Here is a 19735-nt window from a genome sequence, read left to right on the forward strand (position 1 = left end):
ACTTAACTTACTGTTCTCAGTGCTGTACAGTGATATCTGGCCCATGACTGGGGAGTGCTGAAGTACGTTTGGATTTGTGAACATTTATGCTAAGAAAGAAATTATGTCTTCTGTAATATATATGATTATTTAACTAGATATATTGTAACAGAAATTTTACATAACTTTGCAAGTTTGTAAGGAGGGAATGATTTAGTAAAACATCTGTATTTTAAACAGAATGCGATATGTCAGTAAGTTTTCACTTTTTGGAGAGGTTTTTAAAAATGAATTATTACACTTCACATTTAAACATTTTTAAACAGTTGTAACCATTTTTAAACACTTTTTCTCTGTGGGACAAATGGTTTGGTTGTCTGACAGATGTTTTCAAAGAAAGCAAGCTACCCCGATCAGGTATTGCTGTTAGCAGGTAAGTATTTCACAGCCTCCTGCAAGTGAACTCCTGAGCATTGCTAATGAGGCATGTTCCTCCTGAGAGAAATACAGCTAAGGCTTGTTGGCCTGTTGTTATTATTAAAGGGGGTGGGGGGTTGTTTGATTGATTGGTTGTTTTGTTTGTTTGTTTCTCTGTTTTACAAGACAGCAGGTGTCCTGATCTATTTTTAGAAGTTATTTCTAGCTTAGTTAAAGACATCCTCTTTGTTTTTTTTTCTATTAATTCTGTTTTTGTGCTTGTTAATCTCCTTAAAGATTGTTAAGGGTTTAAATAACAGGCAACACTGTTTGTTGGAGAGCCCTACAGGAAGTGGCAAAAGCTTGGCATTACTTTGTTCTGCATTATCATGGCAGCAGTCTCTGTATGGTAAGTTGTCTTAGTGTCTGTTTGCCCAGTTTTTATTACCAAAATATATTATAATGAACTGTTGTTGTTTATCAGCCTTTAAACATTTGGTTTCAGGAATCTAACCAGGTCTTCGTCCACCATTATACATATTGCCTTACTGGCATCGTAAAACAGTAACGGCCAGTAATACTAAGCTGGATTTAGATATCTGTTACCATAAGGGAATTGTATGGCTGTTGGAACTTTGAAAGAAAATACTTCTGGATTGTAGTCATGCAGATTGAATTGAAAAAGAAGGTTATTTTTCATTTCTGCGAGTTGTTACAGTTCTTTGCATTGCAGTTTTTCAAAGGGTGATGGTAGCTTGTTCAGACTTGATAGAGGCACAAGGTTTATAGCTGGTACCTAAAGAAAAGCTTTCATCTTAACTGTTTTGAAGGTCTATTTCTCATGTATACTCTTGAGTAGTTTTTAATGGAAGACAAATGACTGTGTCCTTTAGAGAAATCACTGCTTACATCATCATGTGAAAAGGAAGACAGAAAGCCAGAGACCTCACCACCATGTCACTGCATGTGTCATTCCCAATCTAAGAGCAACGAGGCTGCAACAAGTGTGAATCATGGTGCTTCTAGTTCTTTTAATAATTATGAAACAGGAAGTTCTATAAAACCTGGAAGCCCGCTAACAAACACAGGTAACTTCATACATAGGCAGCTAAAAATCTGTCCTGGAAGTAAAATATGTAGGGAGTGATGTCAATTTTTTTGCTTTCAAGTCGGGGACTTTTTTTATGATCATAATAGCAGAGTACTACATGATTCTGCCCTGTATGGAAATGGTGGTTAATGGGTCTAAAAACGTCTAATAATATTTCCTACGTGTATATTTATAGTAAATTCTATTTTTAAAATGGGGCCCTTATTTAATGCATTCCTAGTAGTGGACATACCTTTTATTTTATTTTTAATTACAGAATGTAAGGAAAATGAAACGCTAGCTTCAAAATTGTCCGCCAAAAAAAGATTATCTCTGTGTGCCAATGAGAATGATGATTTTCAAGTAGACAGGAAAAGGATTCGTCCTTTAGAAACTGAGCAGCAGGTGAGCAAAGATTATTGGCCGTAAAATAATCCAGGCGCAGCTCAACAAAGCTGTCAAACACCAATCAACATGTCAGAGAAGGGCATAGAGAATAGCTGAATCATGTCACAGTCATAGTTAAGATTGACAGGTTTTCTTGTTACAAAGGAGTCCATTGTTGCACTAAACTGTTCGTAATACCATGTCCTAAATTATATCTTGCATATTTAAATACCTAATATTCCTCAAATATATTTACCCCCAGTTGATCTGTAATATTAAGTCAAAGTATGAGATTCTAGAGTTGAAAGGGCTCTTCCAAATATGTATTACAAATACAAATAATACTGTGAATGTATGGGAGTTCTGTTTTATATCCTGTCAAGTGTAGTTATCTCTGGCCTAATATGTGGAGTACAATATTTCTGTAATGTTTGCATCTGTGTCAGTATTGGTATGACGTAACTTAGTACTTGTATTCAGATGTGCACTGTAAATAGCTTTTACATTGCTTTAGAGGATTGCTCAGATGGTTACTTTTGTTTAAGTTTTTAGATCAATATGGCTTGAATTTATTTCTTGTTTTAGTTATGGAAGTTTTCTGCTTGTATCTATATAGTATTGTAATGTCTATCAGTTTTGTAACAGTGGGAAATTAAAGAAGAAAAGCTCAGTAGTAATTACAGATTTTTTTTGTTGTTGTTACTGAATTTTGTAATTAAAACTTTATAGCTTTTTCCAAATTATTTTTGTGTGGCTTGGATTTGGTTAAACTGTTAACAAATACTAGTGATGCACTGTGTTACTGAAACATACTCACTGGAAAACTGTTGAAACAAAATCACTGACTGCTAGTGTAAGCACATACTTCCGTCCAGTGTATTTGAACACGGTACGTTTTTTTTCCTCTGGCAGGTTAGAAAACGTCATTGTTTTGCAAAAGGAGTGCAGCTAGTCGATGCTTTAGAAGTTTATCATCAGAGAAAAAATGGAGAGCTGACGGTTCACTCCGAAAAAAGTGTGAAAACCACTACTTTTTGTCCCAAAACAGTAAGTAATACAGTAATATCTTTTACATCAGGACTGTTAGTTTGAGAGCAATTAAAAAAAAAACAACACTGTAAAGTAATTATGCATTAAATGCAGCTTGTTAATATAGTTTCAGAAAACACTGTACCTTTGACTGCATTACAGTCTAATGTAAAGGTTCCCAAGTAGGTAAGTTGCTTTAAAGTAATACATTGTCACTATCAATAGTGAGAACTGCAGTGGCTTTTACTCCTAATAGTGCTGTCTAACCAATGTGGTTTGCAAAATGTAAATTATTTCTGTGAAAAGTGTTCTTCTAAGCAGTGGGTTGAACTCTTTTACCATGGCTCCCCTGTAGCGCAGAATCTGGCGCAGCAATTCAGCCTGTAAACTTTCAATATGTGACAGCAATTGTACAGCAGATATAAATCTGTGTTATATTCTGGTTTATAGTAGATTTGTGACTTTATGGAGGAACTTGAAAGTAGGACCATAGAAATTAAGTGACATCACCGTTTGTAGATTTTGTTCAACTTGCCATTCATTGTTTTGTGGCATATGTAGTAAATGAAAGACAGCATTTAATATTAACATGTGTGCCTTTTAGACCTTAAAAAAGTAGTATGGAGAAAGTTGGAGCTGATCATTACAATATACTATAACAAAAAATGAGTAATAAATATTGCACATGATTAAGAAGAAAAATCCGATGTGTTACTGTGATAGATTTACCTTTTGGGTTGGTTGGTTTGTGTTTTTTTTAAATTGCCACCTTCCATAGCAGAAGTACAACATGAGAAGTTGAGATACAAATATGCAGCTGTTTCTGCAGCTTTCTGCTAGGCGTTTTCTGCATGTCTTGGTGTTTGAATCTTACTGATTTTACATAAAAGTTTGTTGAAGCAAAACCAGTAGAAGAAGAAATCTGAGGCAGTAGAGATGAATGTCAGATGCCAAATTATACATTAGTGTTGTAGTTCCCGTGAATGCTTATCAAAGGCTGTGATGGAATAGTTCTTGTCAATACTAAAATATAGGAGCACTCCATGAAATCATAAAATTGTATGTTTGAGACAAATATAAGAAAGGAAGGAGATCTGACCTTCATTTCTTTCTTCAGTACAGATATCTACTTTCTTTTTTCAAAAGGCAAAGAACATCCTCCCATTCCAATATATATTTTTTTTAATGTTCTATGGTAATACCCATCTTGTAGGTAACTCAGCTTCTAAGTACAGAGTTTTTATGTATGTTTGGAAATATGCTTGGTTTCAACAAGCATTTCAATTCTCTTTCCACCTCTTTCAACAGCACTTGGCTCTTTGTATGTCCTAAATTAGCTTCTATTTTAATCAGTGCATGTTTTAACTTCTGGAGCTGTTTTCCAGTATACTGTGCCTTTGTAAACACAAAAGAAGCCAAAAGCTTTGGTATTGCTTTAAGACTCTGGGAGCTAAATCTTTCTTGACAAAAGTGAATCTGTGTTCTAGGTCATTTGATGGGAAGTAATTTTTATTAGTTTTGGAGAGCTCTGTAGATTTTTGAGGAGGATTTGAAATGCTTTGTGCTACTGAACTTCAATTGGTAGTTTGAAATACACAGGCCAGCAGAGTGTGCTGTTGATTTTCAAATAAAAAGACCTTTCTTCCTTCCTTGATTGTAAAGTTTGCTTTGGTACTTTGGGTATCTGAAAAACTTGATTTACAACTTCTGGAAACTTCAGGTAGTGAAGAAAACTGAAAATTTTTAGTATAGATCAACTGACTGTTAAAATACTGAATCATACTCACTGATTTTTTTTTTAAGAAAACTTCATTCTTGTAACAGTAGTTTAGCTGTACATCTGTGTGTTATAATGTGCTATCCATGGGTCTGATTTTGCAGACAGGCAGTACAGAATACTACTCAAGGTTTCACCACTATACTGTTTACTACTTCTTTAGGAAGAAGCAACCTACAAAGAAATAAAAGTGTTTATTTCTGTTAAAGTTTCTTTTTAAGAATGAAAGAATAAGGTGTTATTTTCCTGTGATGAACTTTTACTTGAGCAGACTGAGAACTTCTCTGGTATCAAGAAATATTTGCAGAAAGTAAGGCCTTAGTTCTGTGGCTTAACTACATTAAGTTTAAGATGTGAAGAGCATCACAGCCTAGGCTGTTGGGTATAAAAATGCTGTTCTAGTGTAGCTTATGACATAAAGTCAGCTGAGGTTGTGTTCAAAACTTACCATAATGGACTAAGTATTCAGTATGATACAATAATGCAATAAAAATATTTTCTTAATCAATGAGACAAACCTGCCTTTGTATATATATAACTTGTGTTTTACTGTAGTCAATCCTGTGCTTAAAGCAAACTTAGTTTCTTGTCAAGTCCTTTTTATAGCCCAAGAGAGAGAATGGGTTGGTTGTTGTAAGAGCATGAGAGGTGCTGCCCAGCATTGCTGCACGAGAAGGACACTGGTAGATCCTGTGGGTGAGGATCTTCTGCCCAAGGTGACTGCCTGTTCTTAGCTGCTTTCAGTCTGGAGCCTGGGAATCCATTTCTGTCCTTCTGCTGTTAATTCTTGCAAAAGAGGGCAGTTCTAGTGTGAGTTTAGATGAGAAATTATACCCTTGTGGTACTCTCTTGATTACTTCTGTCAAAGCATACGGTCTGAGAAACTGGGGCAGCTGGGTTAAGGAATCCCCATTTATACTAGGTAAAAAAAGTAAACAGTAAATGGAGAGTAGTGTAACAAACACTTGGGGTATCAAAAAACAACTGTGAAAAGAATCTGTCTTAATGTGCTAGCCCATTGCAGTTTAACATATTGCTTACAACCTTCACAATGGAGTTTGAGTGACTTCTGTTACACATTCCAGGAGACTGGCAGCCTGTTACAATCAGGGTCTGGACTCCAGAATAGGCTAATTTACCGCGATGGGATGAAGAAAGTTGTGGATTTGTATTACACGCTCTCACCTGACACCGTATCTGATCCTTTTCCTGCTGATTGACATTTTGAATGAGCTCTTTGAAGCAAGTTCCAGCTTAATTAAAACGTTTGCTTGGTTAGCAGTGATCTGTGAAAGCCTGTGATAAATATTGAACTGGGTTCACCTGCTGGTTACTGTGAGAGGATAAACAGCTGCTTTGTGTACTTTAATCAAGAGGCTGCAGCAGCAGCAGAATACTGTGCTTTTTGAGAGCTTATAAAGGAATAGTTGAAAAGCTCTGGTAATGTCACTGCTGATATCTCACAAGATTGTGCTTGTGTGATATTTCACACAAGAGGTATTCACTGCTGTATCGTTTAGATGGCTTTGTAACCAGGAAATGTAGATGAAGATATGAAGAACTCCTCTTACCTCTTTGTGTTTCAAAGATCATAGCCTCAGTGTTTGTTTAGCTCTATTTTACACGTAGGACAGGTTGGTGGACTTGATTATTCCTTTTTTAATCGGACTTCCACTTTTTGCTATATAAATATTGATGTGATAGGCTGTTTTATCTACCCCTTGACAGAAGTAAAACCAAGCTGGATTAGCCTAAGGTCCATATAGTCTGGTATCTGATCTCTAACAGCATCTGTTACTGGATATTTCTGATTAAATACTGCAGAAAGTAGAGGAGTATCTCCCCCCTCCCTCTGAAATGAAAATCTCTATCCCAGATTCAAACTGCTGAAAATTAGTTCTGAAGCCAGAGGGTATGATGAAAGAGTTGTCTATTGTCTTAATACTGATTATTTCTAGTCAGCACCCCCCCAAATATTTCATAAATAAATTGAAGCATTTTCTAATTTTATTATCGTTTAACCAGTATCTCTGTGTTATGAGTCTAAAAATTTGAGACAACATGGCTATGGAAACTGCCATATTAGTGTTATCGCTTTGTTCAGCTGGAGAGTATTATCTTTCTTTTTGCTGTAGTAATGGGAGATTAACATCATGTTAGATTTTGCTATGTGATATCAACAGTAAATTCTTTTTATAGAAATATAGAATTAAAATAGCTTGTTTTTAATAAAATCTAAAGATGGCCAAACCATTTTCTAAAGGATAACAAAGAATTCAAGTGCAAATTGACATGCTTGAATAATGTGCAAATAACATGAAGAACTCAACTTTTAAGCTATGTTTTAACCATTTTCTTAAAGTTTCTCTTCATTAGAAAGGACCTTCTATAAAGGGTTTTTTTATTTATTTATGTATTTTGGGCTAATGGTGTCTGTGGCTTTCAGAAATGTTATAACTACTGCAGGCAGTTTTATGCTCTTACTAGTTACTATAAAATCAGTCTGAGTTTACAACTTTCTCAATGTTGATTTTTTTTTTTTTAAACTTTTTGCAAAGTTAAAGGTAACATTTTAAAACTGGCTAAAGTGCTTCTTAAAGCCAGTATTATACCAATTTCAAACCTTTTAAGAAAAACTTTTAAGGCTACCTGTAAAATACTGTAATTTATAAGCCTTACACATAAGAACACTTTCTATTCTTTTCATAAAAAAGAAATATATCTGGGTTTTTTAAAACCCATCATAGAAGAGCCTTCTGTTCATGTTTTATGTATATATTTATTTGACCCGTATTTTCCTGTTGTTAAAACAACTTTTGCAAAATAGCTGCCCCGTCGGTCCTAATATTTTTCTGTTACTTTTATTTGGCAAACTAAATGTGAGGCTTAGCATTAGCAGTGAAGTATTAGTGGTATGTTATCATCTTTGAATTCTGTGTATTCTTTTTACCTCTGAAAACTCAAACTGACATGAATTAAAAGATAAACATGTTCTTAAAGGCCCTACACAGTAACAGCTTCGGTTATATTAATTGTTAGCATGGTAATGTGGTTTTCATTATTTCAAAGAGCAAAATAGATGATAGAAATATCAAGGTATAATTTGCATTGCAGTTTTCTGTGTGAGTACAAATGGAGTTGAGTATTGCTACATATGTAACATATACCATGTGTCAGCTGTTTCCTGCTTTGCTGTTGACAAGAGCCCCATTCATAACTCTTCTTTTTATCCTTTCAGTGAATAAGTAATTATTCAATATAGAAGGCAGGATATTTGGAACTGGCTATTTAATGTGGCAGCACACCGTAATGAAATCTGCTGTTACTGGCAACCTGAGAGGGGAATGTAACAATTCCAGCATGGGTGTAACTTTATCTGCTTTGAGGGCCTGTTTATTTGGCACATCAGTGAACCTTTTATCCCAGTGAGTGACAGCTCCAGAAGGGTTACATTTACATGCATTCTATCATGTATTGTAATATTTAATGGCGGACAAGGCTGAGTGGGACTAAGGGTAATGCGAACTTGCTTTTCCTCAGAGTGGAGGCTAAAAGACAGCTTGATCCCCAGAATTGTGGTGTAACACACGGCATGACTTAGCATTTGTTTGTAATGGATAATCTTACTGATTACAATTAGAAGGGGAGGGAGGAGTATTTGAGCAGGCAGCTACATGTTGTTACTTGCACTATCACCTGAAAACCAGATACAAACTCATTTACGCTAGAAGAATCCATTATTTTTTATGGGAGGTGTGTGTGGATGTGGTTACTCACAAGTTATTTGTTTTCTGTGTGTCTTTTCACACCAGTTATTACAATTTCATGACAGTTGTTCCAGTATTTTATATTATGAAACATGATGCTTCTCAGGAAGAAAAAAAAATTGGCTTTTCACAAATAGGATTAGGTTCTGTTTAGAATTATTCCCTATGTGTCTTTTATTCTCATAGTTACTAGATGGCCTTTGACATAATGGCATGGCAAACGTTTCTAATGGAGAGTGTATGACGTAGTCTGTTTTATCTGCAAACAGATTTCATTAAACCATCTAGATTTCTTCTGCTTGCTTTAAGGGAAAATGTTCTCAGTATTTTAATTTGAGTGTCTGGTCCCAAGGTTTTATTCATCGAAGTAGCTGGACACTTCTTGTTCTGTAACAGCAGTGTTCTTAGGCTGAAGCGTAAATGCGAGAAGTTTATTTGCATTATTCAGATGTGTAAATACTCCACTGGAATAATAATTCTTTCTACGATTGGGTTGCGATAAAGATGTATCTAGTGATTGCTAGAAGTTTTTCAAGATTTTCAGGCTTGAGGACATGGTGTGTATGCTTTAACATTTTTAAACTTTCTGCAGTTTGATAGGCCAACCTGGTGATTTAACAGGCTATCTTGAACTACCCTAGTGGGCATTTTCTAAATAGACCATAAGCAGATTTAGCATGTTCGTCTTACAGTGGGATTTTGTTAATCTTTTTTTTGTCTTGGGTTGCAGTCTTCTGGCCCTTGCACTGAGTGTTCCTGTTCTTCTGGAAAAGAAACTGATAAAGATACTAGAAACACAAAGAAGAAAGAAAATGGAGATCGGTCATTCGTTCCCAAAATATTTTTTGGAACACGAACGCACAAGCAAATATCCCAGATTACCAGAGAGTTGAAGAGAACAGCATATTCCAGTGTCCCTATGACAATTCTTTCTAGCCGGGATTATACCTGTATTCATCCAGTGGTGTCTAGCAGTGGTAGTAACAGGAATGAAATGTGTGTGGAATTGCTGGAAGGAAAACATGTAAGTGATTTTGTTTCAGAAAATGAGCATTCATTTAAATATATTAAAATGAAAGGTAGTTGAACAGTTGGAATGAGTAACATTTTTTACTCCTTTGTACTATGTGGTTAAATGCCTCCTGGTAATTTGGTTTAATCTAAATATTAATTGTTAGAAAATGTTGATACACGGTATCAATACTGAAAAAATTTATGATGATAGGAATAATATTTATAACTGCTAGGTTAACGTTCTCAGTAATACTTAAATTGTCTTTGGTTTTATAGAAGAAGAAGAAAGAGGTGTTCTTTTGTTACTGTACATTTTAGGAACATGGATTTGCCTGTTTTCTTTGTGATATGATGTGTTTTTCATTATTGTCTGACATAATAAGTGGCTGTTAGAAATGTTTCCAGGAAATAAAGCCAAATGCGCGTAACAACTTGGAGGTTTTAAGCTTACTTGGTTTTCATTATTTTATGTAACCGCTATCTGCACTTATTTGCTTTTAGGGCAAGTCCTGTCTTTACTATCACGGTGTTCATAAACTCAGTGAACACCATGCTCTACAGTCTGCACATAGGATGTATCAGGCTTGGGACATTGAAGATTTAGTGAGCCTGGGAAAGAAGCTTCGTGCCTGTGCATATTTTGCAGCCAGAGAACTCATGGTGGGCGCAGATATTGTATTTTGTCCTTACAATTATCTCCTTGACCCACAGATACGGGAGAGCGTAAGTATATTTGTAAGAAAGAGATTGCAATAACTGAAGTTAAATGGAAGTTAAAAAAGAACATAACGTTCAGTGGCCATGATCAACTGAAATCCTATTTATATCCAAACTATTATCTACAAAGTAACTCCTGGGTTAAAGGATTTTTTTCTCTGTGCCCTCCCCCCACCCCGCATTTCTGTATTCCAGGTAATGCTTCCACTGGTCTCATACTCTAGCTGATCAGTCACATGTTTTTTTTCAATCAGTGGAAAAGAAACCCTTGCAAACTTCACAGTTGTTTGGTTTGTGGAAAGCGTAGTAGGTTCAGATTATAGTCATCCAGGCTGAGATAAGGCTCTCCCACCCCCATGTTATTTCCTGGGTTACTGAAATTGGATCAAAAAGCTGAAAACTTTCTGTTGCTTGCACTGTGGTGCAGAACATGCACTTTTTTAACAGGATCCTGTTAGTTGCTGCTTATTGTTAATGTCTTTCACTCTGTTTTACTAGATAATAATTTTCTTTTTTAGATGGAAATTAACCTAAAAGGCCAAGTAGTCATTTTAGACGAAGCCCATAATATTGAGGACTGTGCTCGGGAGTCAGTGAGCTACAGTGTTACAGAATGTCAACTAAGAGTTGCTCGAGAAGAGCTTGATTTCATGGTCAATAACAACATCAGACAGAAGGATCATGAACCCCTACGGGCTGTGTGCTGCTCTTTGACCAAGTAAGACAACTCTTTTTAATTCCATTATATCAATTAGTATTTTTAAAATTTACATTTAGATTCCTTTCACTGATGCAATTTACTGGTTATGATGTTGGATCAGATAAAATGCAACAGAGGTATACTTCAGACTACTCAGTCACCTGATTTGTGTTCATTTAAGGAATCCAGAGGGGTTTGAGCCATTTAAAAAAAATACTCGTCTTGAAGGGAAGCACTGAAATTCTGTTTTGAAAAGTATGTTATGCTCTTGAATGATGTGCTGTATGAAGCTCTGTATGAAAATTTTACCAAAGATAAATAGTTCTTATCTTTCACATGCTTCTGTTTGCTTATTTGACAAATACTAATAGCATTATTTTGTCAGAGCATTAATTAGTTGACATTTATAAAATACTTTCAGAGCCTAGGACAGGAAGTGTTGGGAACAGGTTGGAATCAGGTTGGAATCTGATTGGAATCTATTTGGAACAGATTCTTCATAGTTGGAAGTGAATTTATCAGTCATGCCCTTTGTTTTCCCTGTGAAACAACTCAAACTTGAGCAAAGAGATAAAGGTCTGAAAAATTGGGGTACATGCAGATTCTCAGAAGAGACTTGTTGAAGTCTTTAGAGAATTCAGGTAGCAAACTCTTTGCACAGAGTATGCACTATCCTCTTTGAATTTCTGATTATTCTCAGGCAAAAGATGTCCAAACACCTAATTATTGATCATTCTTTCTCCCTGGACTATGTCAGTAGAATGTGGTTTTGATTATTTGCTTTTGTACTGAAGTTGAAAACAAGGATGTGCTAAATCTCTTAGTATCTGCCTTGTTGGAACACAAGCATTGTGGAGTTCAGTGGATAGAGAAATATGGATGATTGAGGGAGTGGTTTTGAAAGCAAGAGTTGATCAGTAAGGCAGAAAGAAGCTGAAAAAATACAAAATGTTCTGCTCTTCTCTGCTTCTTTCTGCCCGTGTACCCATAAAGGAAAAAGAAGTAGGAGCTAAAAAGAAGGTATAACCCAGAAACTATGGAGACAGAGTTGGAAGGGGAGGACCTGAGCAGAAGTTAAAAATCATGAGAGGGGATGGAACAGAAGCAAATGGGCTGGGGGCAGAAGCTCAGGAAGGAGGGAAACAAACAAGGGGTCAAGGGCCAAGAGTGTATTGGGTGGAGTGGGAACATGAGAAAGTTGAAACAACGTCAGAAGAGTCTGTCACCACTAGAGAATTTGGAATTCAGCTCTGTAGCTCTTAATTTTTGAACCTTTCTTTTGAGGGATCCATGAACTGAAAGAGTTCAGAAACACACTGCTAATGAAACCTTGAACAACTAAGTCAGCAGAGTAAAAGTGAATAATGATACAAGTGCCTTTGAAGTTAACTGAACTCTGATTCAGTGCATGTCAAATCATCATTTTGTTGCATTAGTGGTTAGTGAAATAGACTTCAGGGTACACTACAGCAAGTAGTTCACCATTTTTCCTATCTTTTCTCTATTCGAGAGTTAATGTTTATGTGTCAGAGAGACAAGTGACTTTTGTTTTTCTTTTCTGCAGAAGCTAATTCTCCTACCTGGGATATTTCAAATGTTAAATTTTAGTAAAAGATGAGAACAGCATGGCTGGAGATTTGATTGCCTTGAGCTTTTTAACCTTATCAGAAAAACTAAGGTTGATTGTCTTGGCAAATCTGCCAACAGCATGAAAACCAGTTGTTGGAAAGCAGAAGACTGGGTGTAAATGACCAGTAATTGGTAAAATGCTGTTGCATAGTGACATGGCTTTGCCAAATGCATGGGTAATTAGAAAAATCTTATTTCAATTATAAAGATCCTGAGCCCTCATTCCAGAAAGCACTTACACATGGGCTTAGTGCCACAGAGGTGCTAAAATGACCTTTCTGAGGAATTTGAAGATACACCGATAGAGGTATAGTGGCAAGCTTTTCTGATGAGATGCAGATTAACCAGGACAAATTACTTTGTTCAATGGAGTAAGCTGTATCAACAATGGGATTTTCTGATAGGGAGGGAAGGAGCAAATATACTTTCTCGAATTGAAGGCATGTTTCTAACATTCGTTAAATCTTTTCCTGAAAATATTGCATACACCAATTTTCACTTCAAAACCATAGATATCTTTTTGGGAATCAAGCTAATTTTATTTGTGCTTACTGCTTTACTCTAAAAATAAATAAACAGGTATTTCAAGTAAATGCTTTAACGTTAGATTTAATTGGATGGAGTTTATTCTAGATTTTGGGTTTTTTGTGATGTTTTAATATTAGGAAGGTTGTTGTGTTAAGTTTGTATTTGCATTCATAGCATGATCATGAAGGTGTTTGAAGTTCATAACAGGGAAACAGAAGTGTTACATTTTCTGAAATGTTTTATCTGTTGTAAATCTGTTTCATTTCTGTCATAGTGGCCTCTTCCTAATTTTAGCTCCAGGTCTTTTTGATGTTACGTTTGAGGAAATGGGGCAGAGTACTACACTGGTGAAGTTGTGCCTGTGTTAGTGATCATCATTCCTTAATAAGATAAAGCAAATTATAGCCAAAGAAGTGATTGTCATGGTGGTATTTATGGGTTTTTGTTTGCATTTAACCTGGCAAAAGGAAAGGTTTTTAAATTGTTCCATTGATCAGATTATTTGCAGTGACAGGACAGGAAATCTGGAACTGAAACAGTCACTAAGCCTTGTTGCTTTAGTCGATAGTGATTAACTGATTTTACAGATAAATATTTTGAACTGTTGTAGCAATGACAGCTGTCTTTCCGATGCTTCCTGCTGGTTGATGAAACAGACAGCTTCGGCATTTTCTGATAGGAGCAAGCCTGCCTACTTTTCTAGATGGAGGGAAGGTCTTGTAATACTGTAGGGATGATGAATGACACATTCAGTTAGAGAAAATTTTAGCTCTGCCACAAATGAGATAATCTGCACGTTCAGATCATGTTTTTAGGAAGTCCTATCACATTTTGCCTTGTCAGTACAATGTATAATTCTGCTTAATTTTCAAGTTGTAGCAGAGTTACAAATACCTGTAGGTAGGCTAAGGTATGTGCTTTTTATTGCCCTACCTTTTCTTACTGTGTATAAATAAGTACTCATTTCTGTATAAATATTATAAGTACTCATTTCATGCCTCAAGATTTGTTCTTAATAGGAAAGCCTGCAATTGACAGGGGTGATAAGCCAACTTGCATCAGTTAGAGTAATAATGAGTGGCTTTAAAAGTACAGCAGAAATCTTTCTTAAATGAGCCTGACATTATATCATAAGAACAGATTATATTTTGACCTTTTTTCTTTATTGTAAAGATATATGATGATAAAATAGAAACGTATAGGGACAAGTTTTTCTCTCACTTCAACGAGCTGCATCAAGAGCACTTCCATAGAAGTTGGTTCAACAGTGAAAAACTGCCATAAGGAAAAGCAGAGTCTCTCTGCTCAGATGTAGTAAGATATTTATCATCGTCGTAGAAGTCTGGTACAATTTTTGAACTTTGGTTTGGTTTGTACCTGCAAAGTATTTCTAATTCTCTAAAATTAATGCTGAAATTATTTCTGATTTTTCCCTTTTTACAGCTGGTTACAGGAGAGCTCTAGTCAACTAGTAGAAAGAGGGTATGAAACTTCCTGTAAGGTTTGGAGCGGAAAAGAAATGCTCACCATTTTGTACAAAATGGGAATAACTGGTATTACTTTTCCCATTTTACAGGTAATGTTGTATGCTATATAAATGAGTACCAGAGTGCATAATATTGATTATGTTAAGCATCTTAAAATGTACATAAGTTAAATACTAACAGATCTTTTAATTTACTGCAATACTGAAAAGCTGTCTGAAAATGATACATGATGAAAACCAGGAATAATCCACTTGAGCTACTGGAATTTGTAGAGAATCAATGTTTTAAAGGATATAATTGATCATGTACAATTATTTAAATTGAACCACTGGGAGTCAGTGATAGTTTTGTCTGTTCTGTCCATCTGCATTTTTATTGACTGTTGAAATGTATTTACCCTATTTTCAAGTTTCTCTCTCCTTTCTCTGTAAGCTGTATGTTAAATGCATTGTTACTTTTCCTTTCCAATTCTTTCTTCAGTCTGACTTCATAGCTATCTTAGGTGAACTTTTAAACCAGTATGCTGATAGTCTTGTATCTGTATTAGTTTTGGTTTTGAGAAGATACTTAGAATGTTGTTGATGTCGAATTTGTTTGCTTCTTATAGAAACATCTTGCTACTGTCCTGGAAAAAGAAGAAAAAATATCAGTGCTTGGTAAAGAGGAACTTATTGAGATACCAGTTGTGAGCCCTGCCACTCAGATTGTGCTGAAAGGGTTATTCATGGTTCTTTTATGTCTTTTTAAAGATAATGGCAGGTCAGTGTAAATACATAGCCCAAGCTGTGTGGTGGTATTTAATTGAGCTGCTCTGCCAAACTGCCTCTTTCATTTGTGTACACCTCAGGTATGGTGTCTGGCTTCTGAGCAAAACTAACATTTCGGAAAGCTTTGGAAAATCTATTTATGTGGAAAGAATTTAAATACTACCAAATTATTTTTTCATTCATAAATGAATTCAAATATTGAAGAAACTTATTTGAAGGTGTAAATTTTCTTGATTTGTTGCCAAGTTAAATATGCATGGGTTTTGATTTTCTACATAGCACTTATTGTTTGACTGCCTTGATATCTTGACTACTAATGCCAGCCAGCAGTTACTAAAAATTTCTGATTTAAACCTTATTTTTAAGTAGTAATTATTGTAAAGTTTCACTGTTTTTTCAGAAAGTATAAAATTATTTTTTATACTTAAATTGTAGATGAATTGTAGCAACACTGTCTTTGCTTTGTATGAGCTTAATGCTTACAGTTTGGTTGCTTAAATGTAGTTTTTATTGATATTTCTATATCTCTATATAGGTATGCAGATGACTACAGAGTTGCTCTACAACAAACTTATGCTTGGATGAATGAAAACCAACTTGATGTTTCAGATACAAGTGCCTTCTTTACACGGCCCAAGCATAAAAGGAGTTTGCGGCAGAAAACCGTAGTCCGCATGCTAAATTTTTGGTGCTTGAATCCTGCTGTGGTAAGCTGACTGTGAAGTAGGTGGCCTTAAGTAATTTGAGTGATAACAAATACATACAAGACCTTAAAGTGATTGCACTGATTTTCTAAATTCCTTCTTTTCTTTCTGCAACCTAGGCTTTTTCAGACTTAAGTGATGTTAGAACAATTGTTCTGACATCTGGGACACTCTCTCCAATGGATTCATTTTCTTCAGAGCTTGGTGTGAAGTTTTCTATTCAGTTGGAGGCAAATCACATTATTCAGAAGTCACAGGTAAACTTTTGCATCATTGTTCCCTCTCCTGAGGTGTAATTCAATCCATTGTAAAAGAAATTGTAAATTCAATCCATTGTAAAAGAAACAATAACTTGCAAATAAAAATGATGACAAACCCATTCCGTAAGTAAAAAGAAATATACAGAACAGACTACTGCTTGGATTAATGCAATTGTAAAGTAAATTTTCAAATTAAAAAAGGGACAATTTTTAGACACGTACTCCTCTGGAAAAGTTGAAGTCATGCTATTTTGGTAGTAGCCATGTTGTATATCAGTTATTGCACTTTCTGTTGTATATCAGTTATTGCACTTTCTGTTGTATATCAGTTATTGCACTTTCTGTTGTATATCAGTTATTGCACTTTCTGTTGTATATCAGTTATTGCACTTTCTGTTGTATATCAGTTATTGCACTTTCTGTTTTTAAGTACTGGAATTAATTTGTTTAGAAATATTGCAATATTTTCCTTCACACTTAAAATTCCATTATTGAATCTAATGTGATTTAATACAGTTTGTGCCATGTATTTTAGAATTAACTTTTACAATACAAATTACACCAGGTTTGGGTTGGCACCATTGGAGCAGGCCCTAATGGTCGGAAGTTGTGTGCCACGTTCCAGCATACAGAGACCTTTGAGTTCCAAGATGAGGTGGGAGCACTTCTGCTTTCAGTGTGTCAAACAGTTGGCCAAGGAATTTTGTGCTTTTTGCCATCCTATAAGGTAAGGAAATCTTAATTCATGTTCTTCCTCTGAAACCACACACACTCTATTTGAAAACATCCTGTGTAATCTTTTGTTTTATGCATCAGCATATATAAATGCTTATAAAATAAATATATTGTAATAATTATATTGCAATTATATTATATTGTAATTTCTAGGATCTCATATTGGCTGGCATATGAGTTTGTTTTCATGAAAAAACATGTTCACATTTGTATTCAACAGATGTCTGTATCTTAGTTAGAGTACAATTGTTTTGATTAGTTTTACCAAAAAAAGCCACACTGATCTGCAGTTTTTTCTTAAATTGTTTCCTTGAATGTTTTGAAATTATTTTAAAAAGATCTCCTCCATATAAGCACACATCATGAAAGGAAACTTTATGTGTATAATTCAGCAGCAAGAATGCCTTTGCATGTTCTTTGTATGCTATTTGAATGCAGTATTCATCCAGTTAATGTCTTTCCTTGTTTCTTGTTCCATTTCACTGCACTGGAGATTCTAGTATATTTTTCCTGAGTCCGGGGAATTGCTCACTGGCATTGGCTGAAAGGAATCAAATTTCTCAATTTCAAACTACGTAATATCTAATGTCACTGGCAACAGATATGCAATTATGGTTAATCTGTACCTCACAGTATAGTTCTGCTTTCTTCTGTATTAGTTCTTACTGTTATTTTTGGTCAGCTCTGAGGAACAGGAATATAAACCTGCAATTCTGTAATTCATGCCCATTTTTCTTGTAATGCTTGCAAGAGTGTGAATTTTTTTTTTTTTTTCATTTTAAATGATCATTTAGGATTTAAAAAAAATCCTCTCAACAAACAAAACAAAAACCTCTCAAAAAACCAAACCCCCCAAAATCCTACCAAATGGAACAAAAAACCCAGCATATGGAAATAAAGGTTTCAGACCATTTCCCTTATCTCTGAAGTTCCTTAATAGAGAATATTTTAAAAAATGAAATAGAAACGATTTCTTTATTTTTACAAACCTTCATGTTAGCTTTACTATTTAACTGAGGTTACAAAGCAAGGGTTTTTTCTTCCCTGGGTGTCTATGAAGAAGTGCAATTACTGACAGTAACCATTAGGTGACCACATTAGACCAGGTAATGTACAGTCACTGAAAAAAGCAGATTACTGGCTATAAATTTATTTAACCTAGCTCACAAAACTATGCACTTATATGCAAAGTTAATGATCTGAAAATAGATTTTGCATTCAGTTTATTTAAGAATTTAAATGGGAGCATATTTCAGTTTTCAGTATCATCACTTTTCTTTTACTAAAGTGTATAATGTTGAACTGTATGTGATAGTTGATCTTATATATACAGACCTGACAAATATTTATGTAAGTTTTTGAGAATAGTAATCTGAATTGAAAGTATAAAGAGACTTTGTAATGACATTTAATAAAGAAGGAAAGAGATTGCTGGACAGCTCTGGTACCCTTCCCCCTCTCACTGCCCTTATGTTTTACTGAAAGGTCATCTAGCTAAACACATTGAGTGTTTTGGGTTTTTTTTCCTTTGTGGGAACACTTCCATGATCCTAGCGAAAATATTGATAAATATAAATTGCAGACAATTGAAGGATGATATTTTAAAATGACATTGCCAATATTTTTCTACAGATGCCCTTTCTCATTCTACTTCTTTTATTCTGGATTGAGTTGCCTTTAATTCTGAGATTAATATGTTGAAAACACAGAATAATGTAAGCATAAGCATGTTAGTACAGGGAAAACAAGGTATTTTTCTTTCATCATCATGCAGAATATTGCTTACCTGCACATCTGCATTTCAAAACTGATTTTCAGAGATTTGCATGGGGAAATTGCTATGTCTCTTTAAAATATAGCAGCTTCTAAGGAAACTGTTCAAGGCTATCAAGATCTGATTAATATACGTGGTTGTGTACCTCACTAAATTAACTATTATGAGTTAAGCAGGTTTTTTGAGGGCTCAACCTGTTTTATGAATTGGAGTTTCAACTTTGGAATAAGTGAAAAATAAAGTCTTTTTAAATGTCTGGAAGGCTGAGGGCAATGCTCTGAATTTTGAGTACCGTCTATCCAGGTAATTTGATGGAGCTTGAATTTAGGCATGTACATTGGATTTCAGTTTGGTTGCACTTACAGATGCATTTTTCAGTGCAACATTCTCCTTCAGTTTTAAGAATTTGTGGCTCAGCAATGATGTCCTTTTGCTCTGCACCTCTGACAGAAGCCTGAAGCCCTGCTTCTTGGATGGCTATGTCTGTTTCAATACCTCGCTTTTAGCACTCATGCTGCACATTTTTACCTGTTTGTCCAAAACCTCTTTGACAATTATCCCTAATTATTTTGCTTTGTAAATAAAGTTAATTTTATTTTTCTGGAAAGCCCAGAATTTAGTTTAACTCAGGTAGTAAATTGTATGTTACTTTCCATGTTTATATATAAGGAGAGTGCTTAGAGAGAGAAATAACATCTTACTGCACTTTCATTCATTTCGGTTCACTTTGAATTTCATAGACTTTTGTTTACTTTAATAAAATATAGGTATATTTCTTTTTTGTTGTAAGAATGGTAAATCAATGCTTTTTGACCTCAGTTTATGGGAACAGAAAGAATGGAAGGTCTAGCGCTTGCCACAGGAAGCAGAAGCTGAGAACCCTGCCTGACACAGTTTGTGGTGAACAATGTTGGGACCCTAGAGCTAGCACCCAAGCAGTGTTCTCTTACTGCTTGTCCTGTTACTCAGAACTT

General features: G+C 35.1%; 1 protein-coding gene across 1 annotated transcript in view; it reads left to right on the top strand.

Annotated features, from left to right (window-relative positions):
- The window catches only part of BRIP1 (BRCA1 interacting protein C-terminal helicase 1), a 63208-nt gene that overhangs the window by 1779 nt on the left and 41694 nt on the right, over positions 1 to 19735 (top strand). The window contains exons 4-15 of the mRNA XM_010573779.1: positions 694 to 805; positions 1290 to 1484; positions 1764 to 1891; positions 2786 to 2920; positions 9177 to 9470; positions 9962 to 10183; positions 10696 to 10895; positions 14478 to 14610; positions 15129 to 15280; positions 15824 to 15995; positions 16112 to 16249; positions 16818 to 16979. Of these exons, the coding sequence (XP_010572081.1) occupies positions 694 to 805; positions 1290 to 1484; positions 1764 to 1891; positions 2786 to 2920; positions 9177 to 9470; positions 9962 to 10183; positions 10696 to 10895; positions 14478 to 14610; positions 15129 to 15280; positions 15824 to 15995; positions 16112 to 16249; positions 16818 to 16979 (2043 nt within the window). The remainder of the gene's footprint in view (positions 1 to 693; positions 806 to 1289; positions 1485 to 1763; positions 1892 to 2785; positions 2921 to 9176; positions 9471 to 9961; positions 10184 to 10695; positions 10896 to 14477; positions 14611 to 15128; positions 15281 to 15823; positions 15996 to 16111; positions 16250 to 16817; positions 16980 to 19735) is intronic.

Source organism: Haliaeetus leucocephalus, unplaced genomic scaffold (genome assembly GCF_000737465.1).
Source record: "Haliaeetus leucocephalus isolate CR32 unplaced genomic scaffold, Haliaeetus_leucocephalus-4.0 Scaffold395, whole genome shotgun sequence".
NCBI lineage: Eukaryota > Metazoa > Chordata > Aves > Accipitriformes > Accipitridae > Haliaeetus > Haliaeetus leucocephalus.